Genomic DNA, 26577 nt, shown 5'->3' with positions numbered 1-26577 from the left:
TGCAACTGAGCCCGGAGACCCAAAGCTGTTCATCCCCACGGCACCAAAAGTCCATCAGCAAGAAGAGGGCAGGGCAGTACTGCAGTGAAGATTTCAACAACAGCCAGCAGAATGTATAAAATCTGTTTAATAATATCAGAATCTGTAATTTTGCATACTGTTATAGATGCTTACTTCGAAAATAAATAAAAGAAGAGTTTTTCTATCATGTTTGCATGTAATTGTATGAATTTCTTTTAAAATGCAAATATTGAAAGTGGAAACCAATTAAACACGCTCCTCCCCACCCCCCCACGTTCTACAGAGACAGTTCCAGGTTGAATGTGAGTTTTGCAACTGAGCTATTTATTTTTAGCTGGAGTTCTTAAACAAAGATATGCACAGATGGTTAAGGGACATACCGCTATTTTACTGTGGTCTGTTGCCACTGTGCCAGAAGTCACGCACTCCGAATCCAGAGCCTTCTCCAAAAATGCGTTAAGTTTCTCTTCATCATGCTTTGCACAAGATCCAGATGTTTCCACCAAAACATAGAAGGCATTCTCTATAATTGCAGAATATTGTCAGAGTAATTATCAACCCAGCAATGACTTGCAATCAGTATATAAATTAGTGTAAACAATTACCTGGCAGAGGGTTAGTGAGGTTCAGATGAGTTTCCACCAACTTCATGCATTCAGAGTCTAGAAATTCACATGCAGACAGGATTTCTCCAAGTTCATCTCTGCACATGGTGAAGATCTGCAGCACTCTGCTGAAATTCTCACATCCTGCAACATGTGAAGAAAATCCTAAAACTGATCATATTATTATAAAGATTAAATGTACTCAGAAAAGTCAGGTCATGATAAATTGCAACTTCAAATGATGAAAAGCTCCTTTAAAGCTAAAGCTGGCCATAGATGGATCAAAACTCAACCAGTTTAGCAGGGACCAGCCAACTTATGATCCATCTATGGCTGTTCCCACTGGACAAAAGTCGATCTAATGATCAATTTCTGTTGAATAGGAATGTTGGAAAAAGTCTGTTGATAAGCCACTGAGCAGCGTATTCTGACAGTGGAGGAGTCCCTGCTGTCTAAATACAAATGGCATGGCAGAGAGGATTCCCCCATCCACCTCGTTTGTGTGGATAGGAGAATCCTAGAAGCTGGATCTAGGAGAGATCCTTCAAAATCTGATATAGTCTGTGTATCTGCTGATATCATTGGTGGAACAGACCACTGGCCTCACATATCTTGTGTGGACTGCATTAACAAGATCTCTGCACTTGTGTTCCCAGCTCTTTCCACTTTCCACATTTGTCACCAAGGGCCAACATTCTTTGTTCTCAATTTATTTTATATTATGGAGAATAGGTGTGTTGGGGATGTAAAGCCAAGTACTTCTGACAAAGAGATCTTACCACTGTGCAATAACCAGCAAATGATTTGTACAACTGATACTGAGCAAATATTAAAAATCAGTTTTAGATAGTGTTAGCCTTTAAATGTTTACTGGTGCAGCCATGTCACTTTTTTGTTTTTGCTGATAAATTTCAGCAACACCCAACAAAAAAAAAAAGAAAAAAAAAAGGGCAATCCTCTTCTCCAAATTTTACAAGCAGTGCTGTGTGATAAAAAAAAATTTGTCACCATACATGAAAAAGGTGAAACCAAAAAAGTCCGACAAATTCCAAAACAAAGTGCAAACGCAAACAAAAGTCCTCCTAAATAACTTCTGTGATCATCACATGTTACTGTAAGGGAACTCTCCTTCTTGACAGACACTCACCGGATCTCAATGCCTCTCATTTACATGATTGGCATAAAGCGCTTAGTGTGAATTCACAAATCCATGGGGGCATTGGTAACCTTGGAACCTTCAAACTCTAGTTTGTGTGAACGGCTCAATACACATGTAAAGGTAAAGAACAGCCTGCAATGGTATAGTGTGCTAAAAACTCCTCTCTGGAAGAAGAATAAATGCTCTTCAATCATGAGATCAAATGTATAGGGCAGAGTGCTACTATCCTCTTCTCACCCAACCTAGACCTCATCAACGCTCCAGTTTGTCACTTCCATTTCTGGATTTGACGCTGTCTCCAGTTGCTGCGTAGCCACGCCCTTCTGATTTCATCATGAGGAGGAGTGATCACAGAAGTTATTTAAAGGGGACTTTTGTTTGCATTTTCACTTTGTTTTGGACTTTGGGTTTCACCTTTGTCATGTATGACAATAAATATTTTGTATCACACAGCACTACTTGCAAAATCTGGAGAAGAGGGTTGAACTTTCATTTTTTAGTATATGATTTATTACTGAGGGCAGCTGCAGTAAAATTATGCATATACAGTTGTGTTCAAAATAATAGCAGTGTGTTGAAAAAAGTGAATAAAGCTCAAAATCCTTCTAATAGCTTTTATTTCCATACACACAAATGCATTGGGAACACTACACATTCTATTCCAAATCAAAACATGAAGAAAAATAGATCAAATTTGTGTTGTTCCTCTAAAAAAATTGAAGAAAAGTGAATATTAGACTGTTCAAAAAAATAGCAGTTTGTATTCGTCTTTACAAGCTCAAACATTCACTATATAAACTGAAAAATGTTTGAAGATTTTGCTTTCCTTTGAATCACTTAATGAATATTTAGTTGTATAAGCACTGTTTCTGAGAACTGCTGTACATCGGTATTGCATGGAGGCAACCAACTTCTGGCACCTGTGAACAGGTATTCCAGCCCAGGATGATTGGACTACATTCCACAGTTCTTCTCCATTTCTTTGTTTTGCCTCAGAAACTGCATTTTTGATGTCACCCCACAAGTTTTCTATTGGATTAAGATCCGGGGATTGGGCTGGCCACTCCATAATGTCAATCTTGTTGGTCTGGAACCAAGATGTTGCACGTTTACTGGTGTGTTTGGGGTCGTTGTCTTGTTGGAACACCCATTTCAAGGGCATCTCCTCTTCAGCATAAGGCAGCATGACATTTTCAAGTATTCTGATGTATTTAAACTGATCCATGATCCCTGGTATGCGATAAATAGGCCCAACACCATAGCATGCGAAACATCCCCATATCATGATGCTTGCGCAACCATGCTTCACTGTCTTCAGAGTGTACTGTGGCTTGAATTCAGTGTTTGGGGGTCGTCTGACAAACTGTCTCCGGCCACTAGACCCAAAAAGAACAATCTTACTTTCATCAGTCCACAAAATGTTGCGCCATTTCTCTTTAGGCCAGTCAATGTGGTCTTTGGCAAATTGTAACCTCTTCAGCACGTCTTTTTTTCAACAGTGGGACTTTGCGGGGGCTTCTTACAGATAACTTGGCTTCACATAGGCGTCTTGTAATTGTAACAGTACTCACAGGTAACTTTAGACCTTCTTTGATCTTCCTGGAGCTGATTGTTGGCTGAGTCCTTGCCATTTTGGCTATTCTTCTATCCATTCGAATGGTAGTTTTTCGCTTTCTTCCACGTCTTTCAGGTTTTGGTTGCCATTTTAAAGCATTTGCGATCATTTTAGCTGAGCAGCCTATCATTTGCTGTATTTATTTATGTTTTCCCCTTTCCAATCAACTTTTTAATCAAGGTACGCTGTTCTTCTGAACAATGTCTGGAATGACCCATTTTCCTCAGAATTTCAGAGAGAAATGCACTGTAACCAGCATGTACAACAATTGCTGCCTTCCTTCCTTAAATAAGGGCAATAATTGCCAACTGTTTTTCAAAGAATGAATGACCTCAATAATAGAACTCCACACTGCTATTATTTTGAACATGCCCCTTTCAATTAGTGATTCAATTACACAGAATCAGCAGCATGCATGTCATGACTGTTGGGTCTGTTGGATTTCTATTACTCTACTACACCTGCTAGTAAATGATTTGCCATGTAGAAATATCATTTCTACCAAACACAGTGATTGATCAGGTTAGTGATGTCTGACTGCTATTATTTACCACAACTGTAAGTATTCACTTATTTATGTAGTGGAGCATTATGTATTATTGAGGTTTTTTTCCCTAAGCGCAAGGTGAGCTTGATTGAATTTTCATCTACAATTCAGCAATTTGTGCAAAACAGAAATTAAACAAAAATTTTCATTATGTTAAAACTACATCATAAAAAAATACTTGCTTCTATTTTTTTTTTTTAAATTAATGTTCTTAAAAAAATGTCAGAATACCCCTTACCCAGAAATGCCACATTGACAGTGCTGGGTTTGCGTGGACACAGTATAGAAATTGCAGTTATGATACCAAGAGTTCCTTCAGAACCAATGAACAGCTGCTTCAGATCATAGCCAGTGTTGTCTTTGCGCAGAGAGTTCAGGCAATTTAGAACAGACCCATCAGGAAGTACCTGATAAAGAAAAAATACAACATGGTACAGAAACTGTTTTATACATAAGCACAGAATGTGATAACAAAACAAAATCTCTCACTGCTTCTAGTCCTAGAACTGTCCCACGTAGAGAACCATATCGGAGAAGTCTTAGGCCTCCAGCATTTGTAGCTAGGTTGCCTCCGATGTGACAGCTTCCTTTTGCACCAAGATCTAATGGCATGATATATCCCTGCTCTCCCAGATATTGGTTCAGAGATTCCAAAATACAGCCAGCCTGGCAAACCAAGGCCCCTGTAATGAACACAAGCACAATTAAACATAATCTTGTTGAAAGAAACATGTACAATGGAATGTTGCATTGTTCTCACTCTGATGCTCTGGTTTTACTGTTTTTTAAAGACATTGACCCAAAACAAGTATGCAGATTAGGACTTCTGAACTTACTGGCTGCTAGCTTTCTCTGGGTTAGTGATTCAAAAAATAAAAAAAATACTGAAGCCAAAGTATAAGCATCCAGAGGTTCCCCCATCCTCTGGAAATCTCTACCCCAACTTATCAGACTATCGCATACTCTGCTCACTCTTAGGCGATCTCTGAAAACCTATCTCTTCATGGAAGCTTATCCTGCCCTCAGCTAATAATGCAATCTTCTACTCTTCCTACCAGTCCATCCCCCACAGTTATTACCTTTTGTACCACTAGCCCCTCCCTCTTAGATTGTAAGCTCCAAGGAGCAGGGCCCTCCTATCCGTCTTGTATTGAACTGTATTGTTGCTGTATTGTCTCCATTTATATTGTAAAGCGCTGAGCAAACTGTTGGCGCTATATAAATCCTGTATTATAATAATAATAATGTCAGACAACTAGCATTTTCAGAAAGTGGTCAGCAATGACAGCCTATGTATTTCCCTTATCATATGTCATGTGTCACAATTCAAATAAGCACAAGTCACCTTAGGTGGAAACCACGTTTAAAATATATAATTCATAGGAAGCTTAAAGTATATGCAAGTGTGACATGATTTGTAATTTTTGTTGGACATACATACACTATATTGCCAAAAGTATTGGGACGCCTGCCTTTACACGCACATGAACTATAATGGCATCCCAATCTTCGTCCATAGGGTTCAATATTGAGTTGGCCCACCCTTTGCAGCTATAACAGCTTCAAATCTTCTGGGAAGTCTGTCCACAAGGTTTAGGAGTGTGTCTATGGGAGTGTTTGACCATTCTTCCAGAAGCACATTTGTGAGGTCAGGCACTGATGTCAGACGAGAAGGTCTGGGTCGCAGTCTCCGCTCTAATTCATCCCAAAGGTGTTGTATTGGGTTGAGGTCAGGACTCTGTGCAGGCCAGTAAAGTTCCTCCACCCCAAACTCACTCATCAATGTCTTTATGGACCTTGCTTTGTGCAATGGTGTGCAGTCATGTTGGAACAGGAAGGCCCACCCCCCAACTGTTCCCAGAAAGTTGGGAGCATGAAATTGTCCAAAATGTCTTGGTGTGCTGACACCTAAAGACTTCCCTTCACTGGAACTAAGGGGCCAAGCCCAACCCCTGAAAAACAACCCCACACCAAAATCCCATCTCCACAAAACTTTACACTTGGCACAATGCAGTCAGGCAAGTACCGTTCTCCTGGCAACCGCCAAACCCAGACACATCCATTGGATTGTCAGAGAAGCGTGATTTGTTACTCCAGAGAACATGTCTCCACTGCTATAGAGTCCACTGGCGGCGTGCTTTACACGACTGCATCCAACGCTTTGCATTGCACTTGGTGATGTAAGGCTTGTATGCAGCTGCTCGGCCATGAAAACCCATTCCATGAAGCTCTCTACGCACTGTTGTTGTGCTAATCTGAAGGCCACATGAAGTTTAGAGGTCTTTAACTATTGACTCCGCAGACAGTTGTGACTTTTGCGCACTGTGCGCTTCAGCATGCACTGACCCCGCTCTGCCATTTTACGTGGCCTACCACTTCATGACTGAGTTGCTGTTGTTCCCAGTATAATACCTTTAACAGTTGACCGTGGAATATTTAGTATCAAGGAAATTTCACGAATGGACTTATTGCACAGGTGGCAACCCATCTCTGTACTACGCTTGAATTCACTGAGCTCCTAAGAGCGACCCATTCTTTCACAAATGTTTGTAGAAGCAGTCTGCATGCCTAGGTGCTTGATTTTATACCAGCAAATACAAATGCTCCTGCTCTTGGGGATGGACTCGATGTAGGCTACAACCACATAAGAATGTCCTGGAACATGCACACCTTGCTGCCCTCAAATAGACCGGGGGAATTCAAATATACTGAATGAGAAAAGAACAAAGAGGGGGCACACAGGCCTAGTGCATTACCATAAATAATGTTTAATAAGAAATAAAGTAGGTGTTGTACTCACAAACGAAAAATATTTTTTTCAAATCAAAAATAGCTAAGATACCACACACTTTTACTCTCTGATAGTACCATACCTATACAATATCCCTTAGGTTTACCAACAACTATGCAGTATTAGGGTCTGCCTAATAAAACAAAATGAACAGTACGGCAGCAAATGTGAGCTCTGACCAACACAGACTTCCACCACTCTGATTTGATTTTTAAGGAGGTCCATGCACTAACACAACAGAGAAATCCAGTCACTTACCTGAAACATTATCAAAGCTAATCACCTTGTCCATCAACGCTGTTGAAACCAGGATCTCATCAAAGACAGGGACACTGCCACCAACTAAACCTGTGTTTCCACCTTGTGGAGTCACAGCCAGGTACCTCCTATTACAGTACCTGCAGGCGAAAGCACAAGATATAACAAGGTAAGAGAATTAGGCCTTGTTCACACTAGTGTACTTAAGTGTGCAGCTGTGTGAGGGCTGTGTGTTGCCTTCATGGGATGCACAGATATTTCATGAATCCATGTGCAGGTAGGTCCCATGCATGTCAACTGGGATGCAGGGGCTACACAGACACAGCCACTTTGCCCAATTTGACATCTGTGTGGGTGCATGGGAGTTGTGGGTCCTCCAAATGCATACTGTCTGTCTTCTGGGACCCGCACCCCGAAAGCTGTCAAATTGGAGGCAGAGGTTGTGTCTGTGCAGCCACTATTTCCCTATTGACAGGAATTCCTGCAAGCGGTTGAATGAAGCACCTGTCCATGCTGTGCAGGCAAATCACAACCCTCACATGGTTGAATGCTTAAGTACCCCCGTGTGAACAAGACTTTAGAAGAAGCTGAGAAGGGAGAGAAGGTTAGAAAATATAACCTCCATTAAAAGTGAAGTTATGCTTGAACTTACCCTTTAAATTGGTGCTGTGTATATTTTTTTTTACTTTTTATACTAAATCTTTATTTTGCCAATAACTATTTAATACAGGATGCCCTCATGTCTAAAAAGACTGACCCTGGATAGCGGCACCCTTTTTGACTGTTCCTATCTAACTAATAAAGGCCCTTAGGAAAAGAGCAGGGAGAAAGAGACTAGTCCTCCAACTCGTTCGCATGTGTGTAAAATTTCAGGTTTCTTAACATCATGCTCTTTCATAGCAAAGCAGTTAAAGTTAGCCTATTAAACATGATAAGGAGCCTAGCTGGAATTGCATATTAAATATGAAATATGTACAGTGCATGCAATAGTTCATATTTACATGCCAAATACATCATTGGAGTAAATGTTTAAGGCACAAAGCAGAATGACTTACTTCAGAATTTGTGACATTTCTTCTGTATTTTTAGGCTTTAGAAGAACTTTGCTACGACCTGAAAGAAATCCAAAAACCATAGTGAAGTGAGTATAGAAAATAGCGAGTATAGAAAATACATATACATGTAGTACCCCACTCAAAATACATATACATGTAGTGCCCCCCCGAGAAGCGTTTTGAGCAGTGGTCCAAATCTCCAGCATACTACCTGCATTGATTTTCTTGAAGAATAATCTTTCACCACTAGATGGTGGCTGTGATGTTGGGTCTGTGCTCACACTGAAACAATCTTTCTGACCATCAGTGGTGCTGTTGCAGATGTCACCAGTGCTTTCTATGAGGTTGTGTAATGGTAATAGGCGGCTTCGGATTGCACATGCACGCCGGAGATCTTCGCGCATACGCAGTCATATACCGGACATCTGCACCCGGCCAATTACGTCACACGTCAGCCGGGTGGACGATATAAAAGAGGGAAGTAATAAGGATACGGCCTTTTGGCCGCAGAGAAGTTTTTGTTTGGGAACCTTTAGCTGTGATTTGGAACATATATTTGGTGAAACATTTGTTCAATTAGCTAAGTGTATTGCTGAGTCTATGGCGATTGTATTGCCAGTTAGGTGGCTGAGCATTTGCTTGGTCTTTATAGCTTGGATCTGTGACAGCTACTACTGACATCTAGTGGACAAATGTGATATTAACAACCAAATCCCATCTATTTTGTTCATTGGAAGTTATTTATACAGTTGCCAGAATTTCATAGCTATTTTTGTCCCTTCTTTTTCCTTCGGTTGAATCGTTGCTGATGTATACATATTTATACTTAGGTGGATATTTGACCCCTCTTATATCCTCTGCAATTGCACGGACGCTTGGGCCAAAATGATGTTTAATTATCTACATTGGTATGCCTCAATAGCTTTGTAAGCATGATTTTGACAGTAAGCTGGGGATTCATATATTGCTCTGAACAGTTAAAGATGCATTTTGTATAATAATGATTCATATTTGTTGTAATTATTATTGATTTATGCTTTTCACATAATTGTAGACTGTACTGCGGTTAAGTCATCTCTTCCCATGAGAAAGCCCATGTTGGGCGAAACATGTAGGGAAGCTACATTCTGCAAAGCTGCAGCAAACAGCCAAGTCTGTTTTGATTTTCCAGTACCACTGCATTTAGGTACAATTTTAATATTGATTTTTAATAAAAATGTTAATTTTTTTAACAAATATTATATTTACCGTATTTTTCGCTCCATAAGACGCACTTTTTTCCCCCCAAAAAAGGGGGGAAAATGTCAGTGCGTCTTATGGAGCGAATATGGAGCGGCCGGTCCGGTATTTCCACCGCGGCCGTGTCAGAATACCGGGCCGGCCGCTCAGCTCTGCAGCGGGACCTTATGGAGATGACTGCTGACCTTTGGAGAGGTGGGGAGCGGGTACCTGAATTTGACAGGTAACCGCTCTTACGTCTTTGTTCTTTGATCTTACCTGTTCCTCTATCCAGCGGCGCGCTGTCTTCCCGGCTTCTGAAGTGTGGGCACTGGGCATGACAGCCGGGTGCCAAGTGCGCATGCGCAAGAAGCGGTGTTTTTTGGGGAATGGTTAGGCGGTACCTGGGACACATGACAGATCCCAGAAGCCGCCGGACCAATCACAAAGCGCAAGTGCTTCTCGCTCATGCGCACTGGGCACCCGGCTGTCATGCCGAGCGCCATTACAGAAGCCGGGAAGACAGCGTGCGGCTGGATCGAGGAACAGATAAGATCAAACAAAAACTCTGTGGAAGTAAGAGCGGGTACCTGTCAAATTCAGGTACCCGCTCCCCACCTCCCCAAAGGTCAGCAGTCATCTGTGCTGTCCGCAGTCTCTGGTCATCCCTGTGCTGTCCGCAGTCTCTGGTCATCCCTGTGCTGTCCGCAGTCTCTGGTCATCCCTGTACTGTCCGCAGTCTCTGGTCATCCCTGTGCTGTCCGCAGTCTCTGGTCATCCCTGTGCTGTCCGCAGTCTCTGGTCACCCCTGTGCTGTCCGCAGTCTCTGGTCACCCCTGTGCTGTCCGCAGTCTCTGGTCACCCCTGTGCTGTCCGCAGTCTCTGGTCACCCCTGTGCTGTCCGCAGTCTCTGGTCACCCCTGTGCTGTCCGCAGTCTCTGGTCACCCCTGTGCTGTCCGCAGTCTCTGGTCATCCCTGTGCTGTCCGCAGTCTCTGGTCACCCCTGTGCTGTCCGCAGTCTCTGGTCATCCCTGTGCTGTCCGCAGTCCCTGGTCATCCCTGTGCTGTCCGCAGTCCCTGGTCATCCCTGTGCTGTCCGCAGTCCCTGGTCATCCCTGTGCTGTCCGCAGTCCCTGGTCATCCCTGTGCTGTCCGCAGTCCCTGGTCATCTCCTGTACTGTGTCTGCAGTCCATTAGTTCAGAATTTTTTTTCTCCTGTTTTCTGCCTCTAAAACCTAGGTGCGTCTTATGGTCAGGTGCGTCTTATGGAGCGAAAAATACGGTAGTAGTTTTTCTTCAGCTTTAAAATCCCATTATTCCACATTTCCAGATTCTAACTGCATAAGGCATTTAACCATAGCTGCAGCACAATAGTACATTAAAAAATAAAAAAGATGCCCAAATCTATTACTGTTTATACAACCTGACTACAATACAGTGTTAAAAAGGAGGCATCAACTGGGCTTTAAAAGAAAATGACATTTTCCCCTAAACTAAATCACATTGGGGCCGATTCAAAATTGGAGTAAAGGTGAAAAGATTGCATCATTCTGTCATGGCAAGTTGACTGGTTTCTAAGGCCAAACAGTATTCCAGTGTTTATAAATCAGCCTCAATCCTGTAAATTACAAATAATACAATGGAGAACCCATTGAAAGTCCTTTTAAAAAGGCACATATTCATGTAATCACATGTATATTCACACGTATACACATGTTCATGTATTTACTGCTTTATTTGCACTAGCTAGAATTGTGAACAGCATGGTCGCTCTAGATTTGTGGGTATTGATACACACATTAATATCATCCCTTGCAGCACTTTGTAAGTATTTTTATTACACATGAATACAAAGTTATCCAGGAAAATGAATAATTACCTCGCACTGTTTTCAGCCAGTCAATGTTATGTGATCTCAGGTCACTTTCATCTGTAATAACCCGACCAGGAATTAACTTCTGGAAGTGACCGATATCCTCAGCTGAGACCTCTGAAAATGGCAGACGAGACACACTATATCGCTCGGCGGTGAGAGGAGGGTCTGCAGAGGAGCTCACAGATCTACAACATAATAGTACATTTCTGGCTCTCCATCTATGATTTGTCAGGCATGGGACTCTTGCCGCTATCTGTGACATCCTCATATACAGCCGAAATCCTGATACACTCATGTCCAGCCTAACAGGACACATAAAGAAACAAATGATGATATTTCTAGTTTAGCTTTGACCAATGTGACTAGATCTATAATGTTATTAAAATCAATTCTTACCTCTATACAGTTAGCTCAAGTATGAAAATATTTCACTTAAAGCGGACCTTCACCCTAAATCAACATTAAAGTGTTACTTGACTCAGGAGCCTGCATTCACTATATCTGATCTCCCACAGTACACACAACATGGCAATGCAATTATTGTAGTAAATATAAACTACTAAATACCCTCTCATCAGTAGTATATAGCAGTCTTGTGACTTTTATTGGTGTCCAGCAGAGCACTGGTTAAAGCTTGTAGGAGGAGTTTTCATTCTGCTCTGACTGTTCTATGAGATTGCATAACCCCTGACCCTCTGTGTAGACAGTGCTGATTGGTCCTGTGCTGATCACATGCACCCTCCCAAGAAAAAAAACTCTCTAGTAATACACACTAAACTGAGCATGTGCAGTAACTCCTAGAGTTCTGTACTATCAGCAGATAGATTGGGGACAGCAGAAGAAGGGGAAGATCAGCAAAGACAGGATCAAATGGCCTTCTTACACAATGCAGAGGATTAACCCCTTGGGTTCCACAGTGAGCATAACAAGCGTGCTTTACTGCATATACAGACTGATTTTACTGTTGTGGGTTTTGTAACACATTAATCCCCCACCCTTCCTTTCTCACATGTGAATGTTATTTTTATTATTATTAGAACTTAACACAGTTTTTTACTGCAACATAGCACTTCCATCTTTCATTCTTAGGTAAAATTGACGTTTGCATCCCCCTGATTTTACATAGGCACAGATATACCTGTATGCTGTGGGGCTTCGGGTCCCTGCATGTGTGCCGCAGGGCTCTGCAGTACCAACAGGTTGGACAGAGCCCTTTGGCACATCTGCCCATGCGCAAGGATAACAAAAATGGCAGCGCCAGAGGGATAGGTGAGGTCAAAAGAAGTGGGGACTGAAGCTCCTATTCCAAAAGCAGTTCTGAGCAAGATATTATTCCTATCCTAAACACAGCATTACCTAAGATCAGAGCGTTCCCTCACTTTCAGACATTACTTATTTTTTTTAAAGCAGTGCTCCACAATACGTCATGTGAGTTGTGGTGCACTGCAGGGTGGATACATTGCCTGCTACTGATTTACTATGTTGAGGTGCTGTTCAAAATGTTATTGGCAAGGAAAGCAGTCTGATAAATGAATATGATTCTAATTTTGCTTGGTCATATTAGGGCTGAACTCCAGGAATGATCTGTATTGCATACTTACATCCAGCGTCCAGCGTCTTGTACTCTCTGATTAGATGAGGCACAGAGGAGGGGAAGTGACAGAGCATACCTTTTCAAGAATTTAGCTTTTAAACCCATATTAAGTTATTTGTGCTGTTTTGCTAGGCAGATTTTCCCTAGCTTCCTGTTTTGGAGATACAACAAGAATTGGGAAGAAATCTCCCAAAAGCATGGAGAATTCCTATCTAAGACAGCGGTCATCCAAACATTTGTCTCTATTAGAAGATTTCCTCTCACTTATTGCTCTCTATTTAGGCGTTCCCTTAATTCATTGTCTCAGTGACAAGGGTCATCGGTACAAAAAGATGAATGGCTCTCCTCAGCAGGAACGCAAACTTGGCAGAGTCTGACCCTTCACTATTCAATGTAAAACCAAAAAACGTTTTGCCTGTACATACAATACAAGTTGCAATCTGGCCATACGAACGTTTTTACCAAATTTATGTAACATAAAAACCTACCTAATCTGTCCAATCAGACAGGTTCTTGCACTAAATAGTTGTTGGTAGATCTAAAGGAGATTGTATGGTCAGATTGCAATGTGTGGTGAGCAAAAATTGCTAATTTTTACTACAATCCCTGCATTAGGTTTGTGGTTCCAGATGCATGTTTACATGTGTTTGTAATGCCTTTGCAGTGCATTATTTTACATAACTTTTTTTTCTTTACTATAGAAATCTATAGTTAGCATGCAAACTTTTTTCCTCATCTTTGTGCATGATCTATTGTGCTTATGTTTTTTCCAGTGCGAAAAAATACACACTGCTATACTCTTTTTGAAAGAACTTGAACTGAACTCAATGATGAGAACTAGGGTTATTAGAAATCATTGATTTACTGTGCATGCATTTAGGATGTTATTTTAAGACGCACCCTGATGCATCTGGTGTGAATAAGCCCTTTAAAGAAAAATGTGGGAATGAAAAAAAAACAAAAACAGACTTAGGTTGGCCATAGACAGGCCGTTTATCGGCCAAATTGTTGGCCAATAAACGAAAAATCGGTCGCTGCCGTTGCCGCCACCAACGTCTACGAAAAACAGCCGGTTTTTGTGGATTTTCCAGCATGACCGATAAAAAGAAACAAGAAGATCCACGAAAAACGGCCGATGGCATTGCCCCACTAACAGCATGAATATCGGCCAATTTTCCTTTTGGACGATAATTCGGCCGATAAACGGCCCGTTTATGGCCTGCAATACTCACCTAGATGGCTGCAGCATTGATATTGATCCAATGTTGCAGTTGTCCCCTGGCAGCTCTACATCGAGACCTGAGAGATCAAAGACCATGATCACTCAGTTCTCGGGTCTGCTCTGAGCACAGGGCGGTGACGGACTGTGCTCCGCCACTCCAGTGCTCACTGCACCGGACTGTGGAGACTCTCAGAGGCACACAGAGAGGCTGAGCCAGCTGCTGCTCAGGTATCTGGGAGGATCCTGACATTAATGTCATAATACCTGCACAACCTGGACCGGCTATATGACATCAGCTGACAGCATACTTGAGCTAGTTGTTGGCTAAATCTGAGTCACAGGAGTGTAGAACTAAGTGTACTCCTGGGACCCACAAAAGAAGTGGGACCAAAAAAGCATTGACCACACTTTAACCATTTAACTACCAGCGCCATTTATAAACAGCAGCTTGTAGACCAGGAATTTAAACAGACTCCTAACTTTTATAGCTATGTTTAAAATTAGGGATGCACCGATACAGTTTTTTTTATTGGGGAGTACAAGTATTGATACTTTCGGTCACGTACTAGCCGATACTGAGCACTGATACTTTGTGGTCCGATTTGCGTTAATGGATGCAAATTGCACCACAAAAAATAGCATGAGATTCCTGTCCAAATCGCATGCGGTTTCCCCATTTCTCCCGAGTGAACCCAGGCTTGTCATAGTCCGAGTTCACACAGGAACAGTGTGGGAAACCTCCCTGCAGGCATCCCATGCTTAGTGTCAGTGGTAGGAGAGGAGAGAAAGCGGCGGGGATTTGAAATCCCTGCCGCTTTCTTTCCTCTACTTGCAGCGATGACAGTTCGGGCTAGACGGCATCTGATTGGTTAGCTCACACAGAAACAGTGGGGAAACTGCATGCGATTTGAACAGGAATCACATTCCAGTTCACATCGCATGCTAATCAAGCGGTTAAGGTATCAGTAGTATTTTCACGTATACGAGTACTCATGAAAATACTCAGTATCAGCGCATCCCTACTTAAATTGTACAGTCAGTGATGGGCTTTCAGGTGGAATTGATTTGAGCAGTTGTAAAGCCACCCGATCACTTCCACAGCCTGTCAAAGGTACAGTGTGCCCCCCCCCTTCCCCCATGTATCTGGGGCTCTGCTGCCCCACCTGCAGATTTGGGAGAGGCATGGTTGGTGTCAGCTGGTGGAACAGATGGAGACCAGGGAAAGTCTGTTTGCTGATCTTCCCATCCAGTGAATGAACACGAAAGCAATGTGCATTACATCATTTCTAGTTCTTTCTCCGGCTGCTGTGGTGAGCAAGAAGCTATTGGTGAATGATTTGATATCCCTATGTGATAGCAGTAAAGGTCATTGTAAAAAAATACATAAAAAATAAAATAAGTAACAGTAGAAAACACCAAAAAACATGTTATATTGCAGCGACTGTAAAAGCAATAATACTAAGGCTATTATTCACAGTTAACTCGAAATTGATGACCTGAAAAACTTTTAAAATAACTCCCATGGACAGTTTAGACACCAAACTTTGCTGCCATTTCACAGGCCTGTACATTTTTAAAGCTTGACATGTTATGTATTCATTTACGCATCACAGCCTCATTATTTTTTTTTATTATTATTTTACTAAATATTGGCTAATTATATTGTGCCTGTGTACACTAAAATTTACTTTAGTAGCTTTGTAAAAGTTTAAAACTTTTCAATAAAATGGTATAGTGTAATGTCGTCAGCAGTAGTTAGCACTTCCACCTGCCAGTACTAGAGTCAATGGTTCGAATCCCAACCATGGCACCACCTGCCTGAAGTTTGCATGTTCTCCCTGTGCAGGTTTCCTCTGGGTACTCCAAAGACATGCTGGTAGGTTAATTGGATCCTTTCTAAATTGTCCTAGTTTCATCCCTGGCCACATGGAATCTCCTGGTTCGGAAAAGACCTGGCAACCTACACTGTAAAATAATTGCTAAGAGAATTCATGGAAAAAGTCGCTTAGGAGTGACAGTCCATGCAATTGCCAAGGGTCGGATACGACTGAATGGATAGAGAGACAGATGTATATGTATGAATGTGAGTTAGGGATTGTATGCCCCTTGAGGGTTAGGGGCTGATGGGAATGTATGATATATATGTAAATTGACGGTGCTATATAAGTACCTGTAGACAAACCATTTACCACTTACAGGGGTGCGTACAATAATCAGCTTTTATTTATGTAAAACCTTTACCCCAAAAAGGAAAAAAAAAATGGATGTAACTACTTTTAGCCTGGGTTCACATTTGTGCTGTGCAACATACCACATGTGATTCGTACAGGAACCTCACCGCAGTCCTGTGCAAATCACATGCGAATTCTGTGCAGTGCAATTTGAGCCATACATTATGTATGGCTCAAATCGCACCACATTTGCCCTTTTTTTTGCTTCCCACTAGAATCAGATTGCATGGATGTTCACACCTATGCGATCCAATTCTGCACATCGCACCGCGTTCTGCAAACTGATTTTGGGGTGTCGTTAACCTCTTCACACCGGCTGAAAGCAAATGTGCGGCCTCCCGGCATCTGGGCCTAGACGCCGGAGCGGCCACACCTTTGCGCTCTATTAAAAAAAAAGACACCTGCTGAGAGCGCGCGCCCTGCGCACTCCCAGAACACATGTCCAGTACTCACGGAAAGGTCCCGATCTCCTCTTTCAATTGGAACCTTTCCCGGTCATGTGACTGCGTGACCCTAAACTCTTCCCTGCCTCCTGGCTTCAGAAACCCTTAAAGGGCTGGGAGGCGCCGGCATGAAGGGGATGAAACACACACCTGCAATGGTTTGTGTGAATAAGGTGCGATTATGATGCGGTGTGGAAATCACACAGAAACCTGTGCAAATTTCGCACTGCATCAGTGTGAACCCAGGCTTAAGGTGTGAGCTGGAGTTCAGCTTCAGTTTGTTAGTATACTATTATTATTATACAGGATTTATATAGCGCCAACAGTTTGCTCAGCGCTTTACAATATATTTAACACTCCCTCCAGACTAACAATGCTGCTGTCCAAAGGTGCCCCCTGTGCTCCTTCATTCAGAGTGGGGGCACTCTACTACAGGAGGTGTGTTCCTGGCCAGATCACCAGGTGAAAACAGAGGGAAAAAGTCCAAATAAAACGAATAGAACCACCACATCTAATGATTGGTAAGCTGCAATGTGTAGCATTCTTGGTATGGAGGTTGCTATCGCTTTGCCTTGGTATACATTAGAGATGAGTGAAAACGCAGCACGTGGGAAACACAAACAATGCATCACACAGGGCAGCGATCATCAGCTGTGCAGTGTATACACAGCACAAACACTCCCCCGTTCATGATATCACCCCTCTATTCCCTATAACACACATGTATTACGTATGCAGCACTACAGTCTATGTAGACTGGAATATAATAATAATAATACAGGATCTGCACACAAATCACTCACCTCACCGTACTGTACCGTGTCCGCAGCTACTTCCGGGGGAGGGGAGTGGGCGGAGACGAAGAGTTGAGGTGAGGCATCCCTGGCATCCATTCGGCTGTGTAGCGTCCTCCCTTGTCTGGGTACTGGAGTGAAGAGAGAGCAAGACATGGCCCTCTATAGCAGTCTCCCCACAAAACATTCCCCACGTACGTACTGCTAATGGACACTACCTATAACCCTTGTGTATGGGGAAATGAATAAGAGGTCGTTTCTAGAATACAAATGTGCAAACATAGGGAGGAATTAGGCTCCATTCACACTGCTGTGACTTCAAAATCGTGGGACTTTCATTGTGACCTTACAGTGCAACTTTGGTGCGACTTTGTCTTTGACCAAGGATGATTGTGCAGTACAAATTTGCATGGATATCATTCAGGTGCGACTTCCATGCAACTCTGGAGGGTTTACATTGAAGTCTATGTCCCTCAAGTCACATGAAATTCAGACCGAAGGAGTGCAGGAACTACTTTCAAGTCGTGCGGCTTGAAGTTGCACCAATATGAATGGTACTCGGAAAACGTGGGGTGCGACTTGTCATGCGACTGGACCCCAAAGTCGCATGACACGTTGCACAAGTGTGAATAGGCGGTAAAAGTTTGGAGCACAAAAAAGTAACAATTTCAATATGTATGCTTATGTAGTGCTTTATGTGCAAGATAAATAAAAGTCTTCCACACATTCAAGTGCTGTATAATAGTGGTGCACTGTCCGTCCATACACACCCACCTTTCCTCCCCTCCTACAGTGCTGATCCTCGCTGCCCGTCCATACACACCCACCTCTCCTCCTACAGTGCTGATCCTCGCTGCCCGTCCATACACACCCACCTTTCCTCCCCTCCTACAGTGCTGATCCTCGCTGCCTGTCCATACACACCCACCTCTCCCCCTACAGTGCTGATCCTCGCTGCCCGTCCATAAACACCCACCTCTCCTCCTACAGTGCTGATCCTCGCTGCCCGTCCATACACACCCACCTCTCCTCCTACAGTGCTGATCCTCGCTACCCGTCCATACACACCCACCTCTCCTCCCCTCCTACAATGCTGATCCTCGCTGCCCATCCATACACATCCACCTCTCCTCCTACAGTACTGATCCTCGCTGCCCGTCCATACACACCCACCTCTCCCCCTACAGTGCTGATCCTCGCTGCCCGTCCATACACACCCACCTCTCCTTCTACAGTGCTGATCCTTGCTGCCCGTCCATACACACCCACCTCTCCTCCTACAGTGCTGATCCTCGCTGCCCATCCATACACACCCACCTCTCCTCCTACAGTGCTGATCCTCGCTGCCCATCCATACACACCCACCTTTCCTCCCCTCCTACAGTGCTGATCCTCACTTCCCGTCCATACACACCCACCTCTCCTCCCCTCCTACAGTGCTGATCCTCGCTGTCCGTCCATACACACCCACCTCTCCTCCTACAGTGCTGATCCTTGCTGCCAGTCCATACACACCCACCTCTCCTACAGTGCTGATCCTCGCTGCCCATTCATACACACCCACCTCTCCTCCCCTCCTACATTGCTGATTCTCGCTGCCCATCCATACACACCCACCTCTTCTTCCCTCCTACAGTGCTGATCCTCGCTACCCATCCATACACACCCACCTCTCCTCCCCTCCTACAGTGCTGATCCTCGCTGCCCGTCCATACACACCCACCTCTCCTCCCCTCCTACAGTGCTGATCCTCGCTGTCCGTCCATACACACCCACCTCTCCTCCTACAGTGCTGATCCTCGCTGTCCGTCCATACACACCCACCTCTCCTCCTACAGTGCTGATCCTCGCTGTCCGTCCATACACACCCACCTCTCCTCCTACAGTGCTGATCCTTGCTGCCAGTCCATACACACCCACCTCTCCTACAGTGCTGATCCTCGCTGCCCGTTCATACACACCCACCTCTCCTCCCCTCCTACATTGCTGATTCTCGCTGCCCGTCCATACACACCCACCTCTCCTCCCCTCCTACAGTGCTGATCCTCACTGCCCGTCCATACACACCCACCTCTCCTCCCCTCCTACAGTGCTGATCCTCGCTGCCCGTCCATACACACCCACCTCTCCTCCCCTCCTACAGTGCTGATCCTCGTTGCCCGTCCATACACGCTCACCTCTGCTCCCCTCCTACAGTGCTGATCTTCACTGCCCATCCATACACATCCACCTCTCCTTCCCTCCTACAGTGCTGCTTCTCGCTGTCCATCCATACACATCAGTCTCTCCTGCCCTCCTGCAGTGCAGCTTCTTGCTGTCCATCCATACACATCCACCTCTACTTCCCTCCTGCAGTGATGCTCCTTGCTGCCCATCCATATACATCCACCTCTCCTCCCCTCCTGCAGTGCTGCTTCTCCCTGTCCATCCATACACATCCGCCTCTCCTCCCCTCCTGCAGTGCTGCTTCTCGCTGTCCATCCATACACATCCGCCTCTCCTCCCCTCCTGCAGTGCTGCTTCTCGCTGTCCATCCATACACATCCGCCTCTCCTGCCCTCCTGCAGTGCTGCTTCTCGCTGTCCATCCATACACATCCGCCTCTCCTCCCCTCCTGCAGTGCTGCTTCTCGCTGTCCATCCATACACATCCGCCTCTCCTCCCCTCCTGCAGTGCTGCTTCTCGCTGTCCATCCATACACATCCGCCTCTCCTCCCCTCCTGCAGTGCTGCTTCTCGCTGTCCATCCATACACATCCGCCTCTCCTGCCCTCCTGCAGTGCTGCTTCTCGCTGTCCATCCATACACATCCGCCTCTCCTCCCCTCCTGCAGTACTGCTTCTCGCTGTCCATCCATACACATCCACCTCTACTTCCCTCCTGCAGTGATGCTCCTCGCTGTCCATCCATACACATCCACCTCTACTTCCCTCCTGCAGTGATGCTCCTCACTGCCCATCCATACACATCCGCCTCTCCTCCCCTCCTGCAGTACTGCTTCTCGCTGTCCATCCATACACATCCACCTCTACTTCCCTCCTGCAGTGATGCTCCTCGCTGCCCATCCATACACATCTACCTTTTCTTCCCTCCTGCAGTGATGCTCCTTGCTGCCCATCCATACACATCTGCCTCTCCTCCCCTCCTGCAGTGCTGCTTCTCGCTGTCCATCCATACACATCCACCTTCTCTTCACTCCTGCAGTGATGCTCCTTGCTGCCCATCCATACACATCTACTTTTCCACCCTTTCTTCACTCTGTACAGTACATACTCCAGACCCCTGCACTCTGTAAGTTACATGTTTCTGACACCTGCATTTGTACGTTATACATTGTATACACATATCTGAACCCTGTGCTCTGTACAGAGACCCCAATCTAGTATATTAGCCTTTAGTAATACCACTCAAGGCAAGAGAAGACCTGCTGCTCAGCTGTACTTCATATGCGATTTGTCAATCGTCCTGTTTCTGAATTGGTGGAAACCTTGCTTAACATAAGGTGCATATCAACCTTTTTAATAATAAAGTGGTTGTAAAGGCAGAAGGTTTTTTTTTTTTTTACCTTACTGCTTGCTTCTGCATGCAGCCCCCCACCCCCAATACTTTCCTGAGTCTAATCAAGGTCCAGGAATGTGCACAAGAGCAGAGGCTGTCTGCTCTCCTCCTCCTGATTGGCTCAGACACATCAGTGCAAGCCATTAGCGAAGGAGGGAGCAAGGGGCAAGGCCAAGCCATGCTCGGTGCAGAAGTGCGCAGGCAGGTGTGCCACAATAGGAAGCGGCTTCCTATAGTTGGCCATAGACAGTTCAAATCTCGGCCAGTTCAGCAGGAACCAGCTGAGATTCAAACCATGTATAGGCAGGCTGAATGTTGATCGATCAAATTAACTTGGGCGCAACAAGCCTGCCGGATTTTACATGCATTATCACTAGCGGCTGTTAAAGCTGCTGTAAATCATTACTGTCTTCTCCCGGCAGGGACGGCTTCATCTGCCCCCTGTCGGGGGAAAGCAATAGTTCGTCGGGAGGTATTCCCCTGGCAACAATATCAATGTTGTTGGGAGATTCGAGGGACAGGGACCCTCCTGTGATCCTGCAGAGTCTCCCTGGTTGTACTGTAGTCTCCCATCCCCTTCAGTGTACTGGATAACCTCAATAAACAGCCCACACATCAGGTCCTGTGCAATTTGCCTCAGTGTGCTCTGAGCTCATAGCTGGTCATAGTTACAATTAAAGCAGAATCTAGAATCAAGTTTATTTTTCATGTTGAGTGAATGCATACTAAGTAACATGTAAACATCTCGCACGAGCCATATGAGCTAACAACTCTATATTGGGCATACATACTCCTTCCGCGCACCACAAATTATCCCTATACTCTGACAACCTACTAGTTTACGTCCAACAACCACTTGTTTCCCTTCCCAGTCTTTTCCACGAATTCTGTAGATTTGGTTCCTTCAGTAACTTTAAACTTAATATCTCTAAAATTGAGGCCCTCAATGTTTTTCTACCTGCCCATGTAATGGCGAACCTTTGGCTAAATTTTTTCTTTCAATGTCGACCTAAGGCCATCACCTACCTGGGGGTCCTGATTTTGGCTGATCTTAATGCTTTATATTCTCTTAATTTTTAACCCTTACTTTCACGTATTCGAAAAGATCTGGCTGCATGGGGCACTTCAGCCCTCCCCTGGTTCGGTTGAATCAACACCCTCAAGATGGATACCCTACCTAAGCTATTATACGTTTTCAGACGGTACCGATCACTGTTCCTAAGAGTTTTTTCCTCTCTTTACGTTCCCTTTCGATTCGATTTATTTGGCACCGTGGGTTCTCTAGGTTAAAGCACAGGTTACTTACCTACCCGAAACTTGAGGGCGGAGTGGGTTTACCGAACTTTGAGCTTTATTACATAGCTACATTGCTGGCCTGAATGCTTGATTGGTTTCCTAGACCTTTTCATAAAACCTCTTGCATGATTGAACAAGATCTTTCTCAGGTGGAACTTCGAGCATTACCATGGGATTACGATCGGGACTATCAGCATTTCTCTTCCCTGTCTCCCTTGACCTTAGCTCTGCTACGGCTGTGGTATAAACGAGGCATAGTTGCTTTCTTATCTTCCAATCCCTCTCCTTTGTCATCCCTATTTGATAGCTCCACCCTTCCCCAAGGGTTGGGCTCCTCTATTATTGGACCCTTTACATGTGCCTCCTGGCCCGTAGCTCGGGACTTTATTTGTCCCCAATTGGGTCTTCCGCTCCTTCAAGGTGGGTCTAGAGATTGGTTGACCACTCCACACCTATCCTCATTTTGCAAGCACTTACACTCTTTTTCCAACATTCACCGTCCACTTTCTGAGATTGAATGGCTGTGCTCCCTCTCTGAACTGCTGAGACATGTCCTTGCCTCTCTCTACAAAGTGCTCCATAATGCTCTTTACTCTGAACTCCTTTCCTATACTAAGGCTTGGGCTCGGAACCTAGGTAGAGAGGTTTCGGAGGAGAAGTGGTCCACGTTGTTTCACTTCACTCATAAATTGTCTATTTCTTGCTACTCACAAGAAAGGAATTTTAAGCTTCTTTCCCGATGGTACAGGGATCCCCTCTCCCTACACAAACTTTTTCCTTCTACACCTGATATTTGTTGGCGCTGTGATAGAGCTGTTGGTACACAACTCCACATTTGGTGGAATTGTGATCGAATACAACCCTTTTGGCAGTAGGTCTTTGCTGTATATAACGAGATCTACGGGGAGTCCTTGGCCCCTTCTCTGGAAATTTCTCTTCTTTCTATATTACCCGGCTCACGGGCATCACAGAAGAAATGTCTGTTGCGTTTCTTCCTGTCTGCAGCCCGCCAATTAATACCTCTCTTTTGGAAATCGGCTGCCCCCCCCCTCTTCCGATGTGGGTCTCCGGGCTTAATGATACCATGCGTATGGAAGAAATGCTGGCGTTTACTAATGATACCTATGGTACACATAAGCTGTTGTGGTCGGCCTGTCTTTTTTTCTCCTCCTCTACGACTCTCCGTGATATGTGTGGAGCTGTGGCTTGTTCCCCCAACTCAATCTCATCTTGGCTTTTCCACCGTCTGGACCCTGTGGCGCATAACACGCTATGTACATCAGAGTTGCTTCCATGTGACACGCGTGGGCAGCTATTTCGTTGCAGCTTACTGCCGTCCCCGCTCCCCACCCCCTTCTTTTTTCTCCTTCAATACCCTTTACACTGGCCCCTTCTTTTCTTTTTTCTTTTTTCCTCCCCCCCCCCCTCTTTTTTCCCCTCTCTTCTCTTTTTCTTTCTATCTTTCTCCTCAATTACGATTTATCATCTTGGTTGTGCAGAGTTCTTTCATATTGGACGAAAACACTGTGCCAGGGGATCCCCCCCTGGCAATCTGTTATGTTCTACCTCTGTAATATCAGTTATCGATCCTTTCCTCCCACTGTTCTATAGCACAATGTTTATTTATCCACATGGATCATAACCACCTCTCTGAAGTTTTTCTTTTGTTTCTGTATTTGTACTTGTTTTTTATATTTCCTATGCTCTGCTTGTGAAATTTATATAAAATAATAAAGACAAATCTGCCTTTAAGTAACATGTAAGCATTCTTCCAGTACTTGATTTCCTCTCCAAGACACCACAGTACTCCCCCTGAGAATGCTTTTATCTTCCTTTGTTCCCATAGCAAGAGTGCCATATTTTATTAGAAGAATCAGGTTGCCATACACAACTGAAATTTTCCAGCATGAATCAGCTAAAATACAAATAGTGGGTGCTCGACGGCACCACACAGCTCCACAAAAGTCAACTAATATTTCATATTTGTCAAAGTGGTTGGGTGAAAAATTGTCAACCAAGCAGCACCGGCATCCAAATCAGATACAGGCACTGTTTGGGTATTCTGACAGCTACTGTAGCCGACAGTCAGAAAAAAAAATAGCCAGCAGGGTAGATTCCTCCATCCACACTGTTTAGCAAGGATGGAGGAATCTACAGGCTGAAGGAAAAAGATCTAAGAGCATGGCCGGCCTAATTCCAAAAACGAATGTAAATCTCCATGCATATGTATTAACTTTTACATCTTTGGCTGTGTGTATATGCCATTTAACACAGCTCAGCCTCCTGCTATTGCCTTTCACTCTGTGACCAAACAAAGCAAAAATCTAACACACTTCCACAAAGGTTATACTTGGTACCATCTCTCTCTCTCTCACCCTGTCAGAACACTACCCTCATCAAAGACCACAGGAAAATCCTCTCTCTTACCCAGTTACTATAACACTATTACTGGATCTGACAAACGTGAATGTCAGACCCCTGTCCCTGTCACCAACTCGTGACAAAGGACTGGCTAATATCACACTGCGTGGTCACTTGGGTAACAATGCCACTCTCAGCTGTGCCCTGCAAAAAGATTTTCCAGCTTGCGGGACCACAATCTAGCTGCCAGCAACCAGAAAGCGATTATCACTGGGTTAAGTTAACTAAGCAATGAATCCTTTAAGGTACCACCACCACCTTTTTACCAAGGAGGAGGAAATTCACAATCTTAGCAATAACAACAATGATTTTAGAATAAATGCCTGTAACACACACTGTCACCACAGACAGGTATATTTGGAGGATTAGACTACAATAGCACTCTTCAAGAGACAGGGATTCTTTGAGTTTGCATTAGTGCATTTAGAGACAATTTCAACACTTTTCAAAATAAGGTTTAATAATGAAAAGGTCAAAATGGTGCAAAAACAAAGATATTACAAAGTAACAAAGAGAACAAGCCACAGCAAGACAGAGATGAAAAAAAGATAAGTACTTGTAAAGTCCTTGGTTTAGCAGAGTTCAGTCAAGGGTGAGCAAGGTGTTATCGGCTCTCATAACTTGACAGATGTTCCTTGGCTGCTGGTACACGAGAGCTGTCAAAATGTCCTGGCATTCTCTTTTTCTTTGGTATCAAAGGGGTGTTGACAGAAACCATTTGACCAATTAAGCGGCTGTGGAAGGGCCATGGGGTGTCACCATGTTTATGACTGTATCATGGCTCTCCCTTTCACACAGTTTTATACGAATATAATATAATCCAACATGTGCAGGATGCATTCTAGAAACTGGTAGATTATTGTTCAGCATTCAATTTTATGTCTAGTAATACCAAACACACTGGGTGACAGTCAGATGGGCCCGTCACCCAGGAGGTAGGAAACTGCAATCTCCCCTTATGTATGCTCTAGCTTAGTCATGTATGACCTTGATTTGTGCGGTATGATATTCCCCATTCAACTATATACATAATATTAACGTGTTATGGCCCCGACTTATTTTATGAATTGGACAGGAGGTCTCCGAGAGGTCGCCTAAAGCCTGACTGCTTTTATGATACTCATTAGTCCTTGATAGACATTTTATGGCATGCTATGTATTCCTAATGCATTTGGTTGCCCTACAAACCACGGGTGATAGAATTGAAAGATTTTTGTACAGCTTTATGATAGGTCACTTTCAATCGCCTCCAAGTGTAGGAGTTGCTTGGTAGCAGGCCCTGCCAGATCTCTGGCCTAAGTGGAGATAATTGGTCCTTTGAAGACCCAGACCCTTGTTGACAAAAGGCGCCTTTGAGACTAGCTATGTTCTGGAAAGGTAGGGGGAGGAATCATAGCTGCTCGATCTGGGTTTTTTTTTTTAAACAGAAAAGAAAATGACAATTAAAATGTAATGGCTGAATTCTGAAAAACATTGCTGCCACACACAGCCTGTGTGCCCAGTCCACACAGCCATCACACTGGCATGGGCACTTGCTGTATAATCTTGAATGTTGTTAGCCAATGGAAATGTATAGAGTAGACTAGACAAATCAGTATCAAATGGATATTGCGCAAAAGGAACTGTTGAGACTGCATACTTCCAGTGGCTAACAACTATAGTTGTCATGAGAAAATGTTTGTGGCATGTCAATAAAGCGGTATTAAACCCAAAACCAAGAAATGTAATATATTGCAGCTTACCAATCATTAGATGTGGTGGCTGCATCAGTTTTCTTTTCTTAGGTTTTTTTCCCTCTGTTTTCACCTGGTACTCTCTATGGCAAGTAACACACCTCCTGTATTAGGCTAGGTTCACATCTGTGCGGCTCTGA

General features: G+C 44.1%; 1 protein-coding gene across 1 annotated transcript in view; it reads right to left on the bottom strand.

The window, feature by feature from the left end:
* The window catches only part of D2HGDH (D-2-hydroxyglutarate dehydrogenase), a 33192-nt gene extending 15680 nt beyond the window's left edge, over window positions 1-17512 (bottom strand). Inside the window, exons 1-8 of the mRNA XM_089665726.1 lie at window positions 17440-17512; window positions 11150-11448; window positions 8052-8109; window positions 6997-7136; window positions 4437-4630; window positions 4186-4354; window positions 627-770; window positions 402-544 (exon numbers count right to left, since the gene is read on the bottom strand). Of these exons, the coding sequence (XP_089521852.1) occupies window positions 402-544; window positions 627-770; window positions 4186-4354; window positions 4437-4630; window positions 6997-7136; window positions 8052-8109; window positions 11150-11441 (1140 nt within the window). The 5' untranslated portion in view covers window positions 11442-11448; window positions 17440-17512. The remainder of the gene's footprint in view (window positions 1-401; window positions 545-626; window positions 771-4185; window positions 4355-4436; window positions 4631-6996; window positions 7137-8051; window positions 8110-11149; window positions 11449-17439) is intronic.
* Window positions 17513-26577: the final 9065 nt, after the last annotated feature.

This window comes from Staurois parvus, unplaced genomic scaffold (assembly GCF_062004578.1).
Source record: "Staurois parvus isolate SC_StPar_1 unplaced genomic scaffold, SC_StPar_1.0 ptg000049l, whole genome shotgun sequence".
In the NCBI taxonomy this organism is placed as follows: domain Eukaryota; kingdom Metazoa; phylum Chordata; class Amphibia; order Anura; family Ranidae; genus Staurois; species Staurois parvus.
The sequence above is the reverse complement of the archived record's forward strand: the minus strand, read 5'-3'. Positions and strand labels throughout refer to the sequence as shown.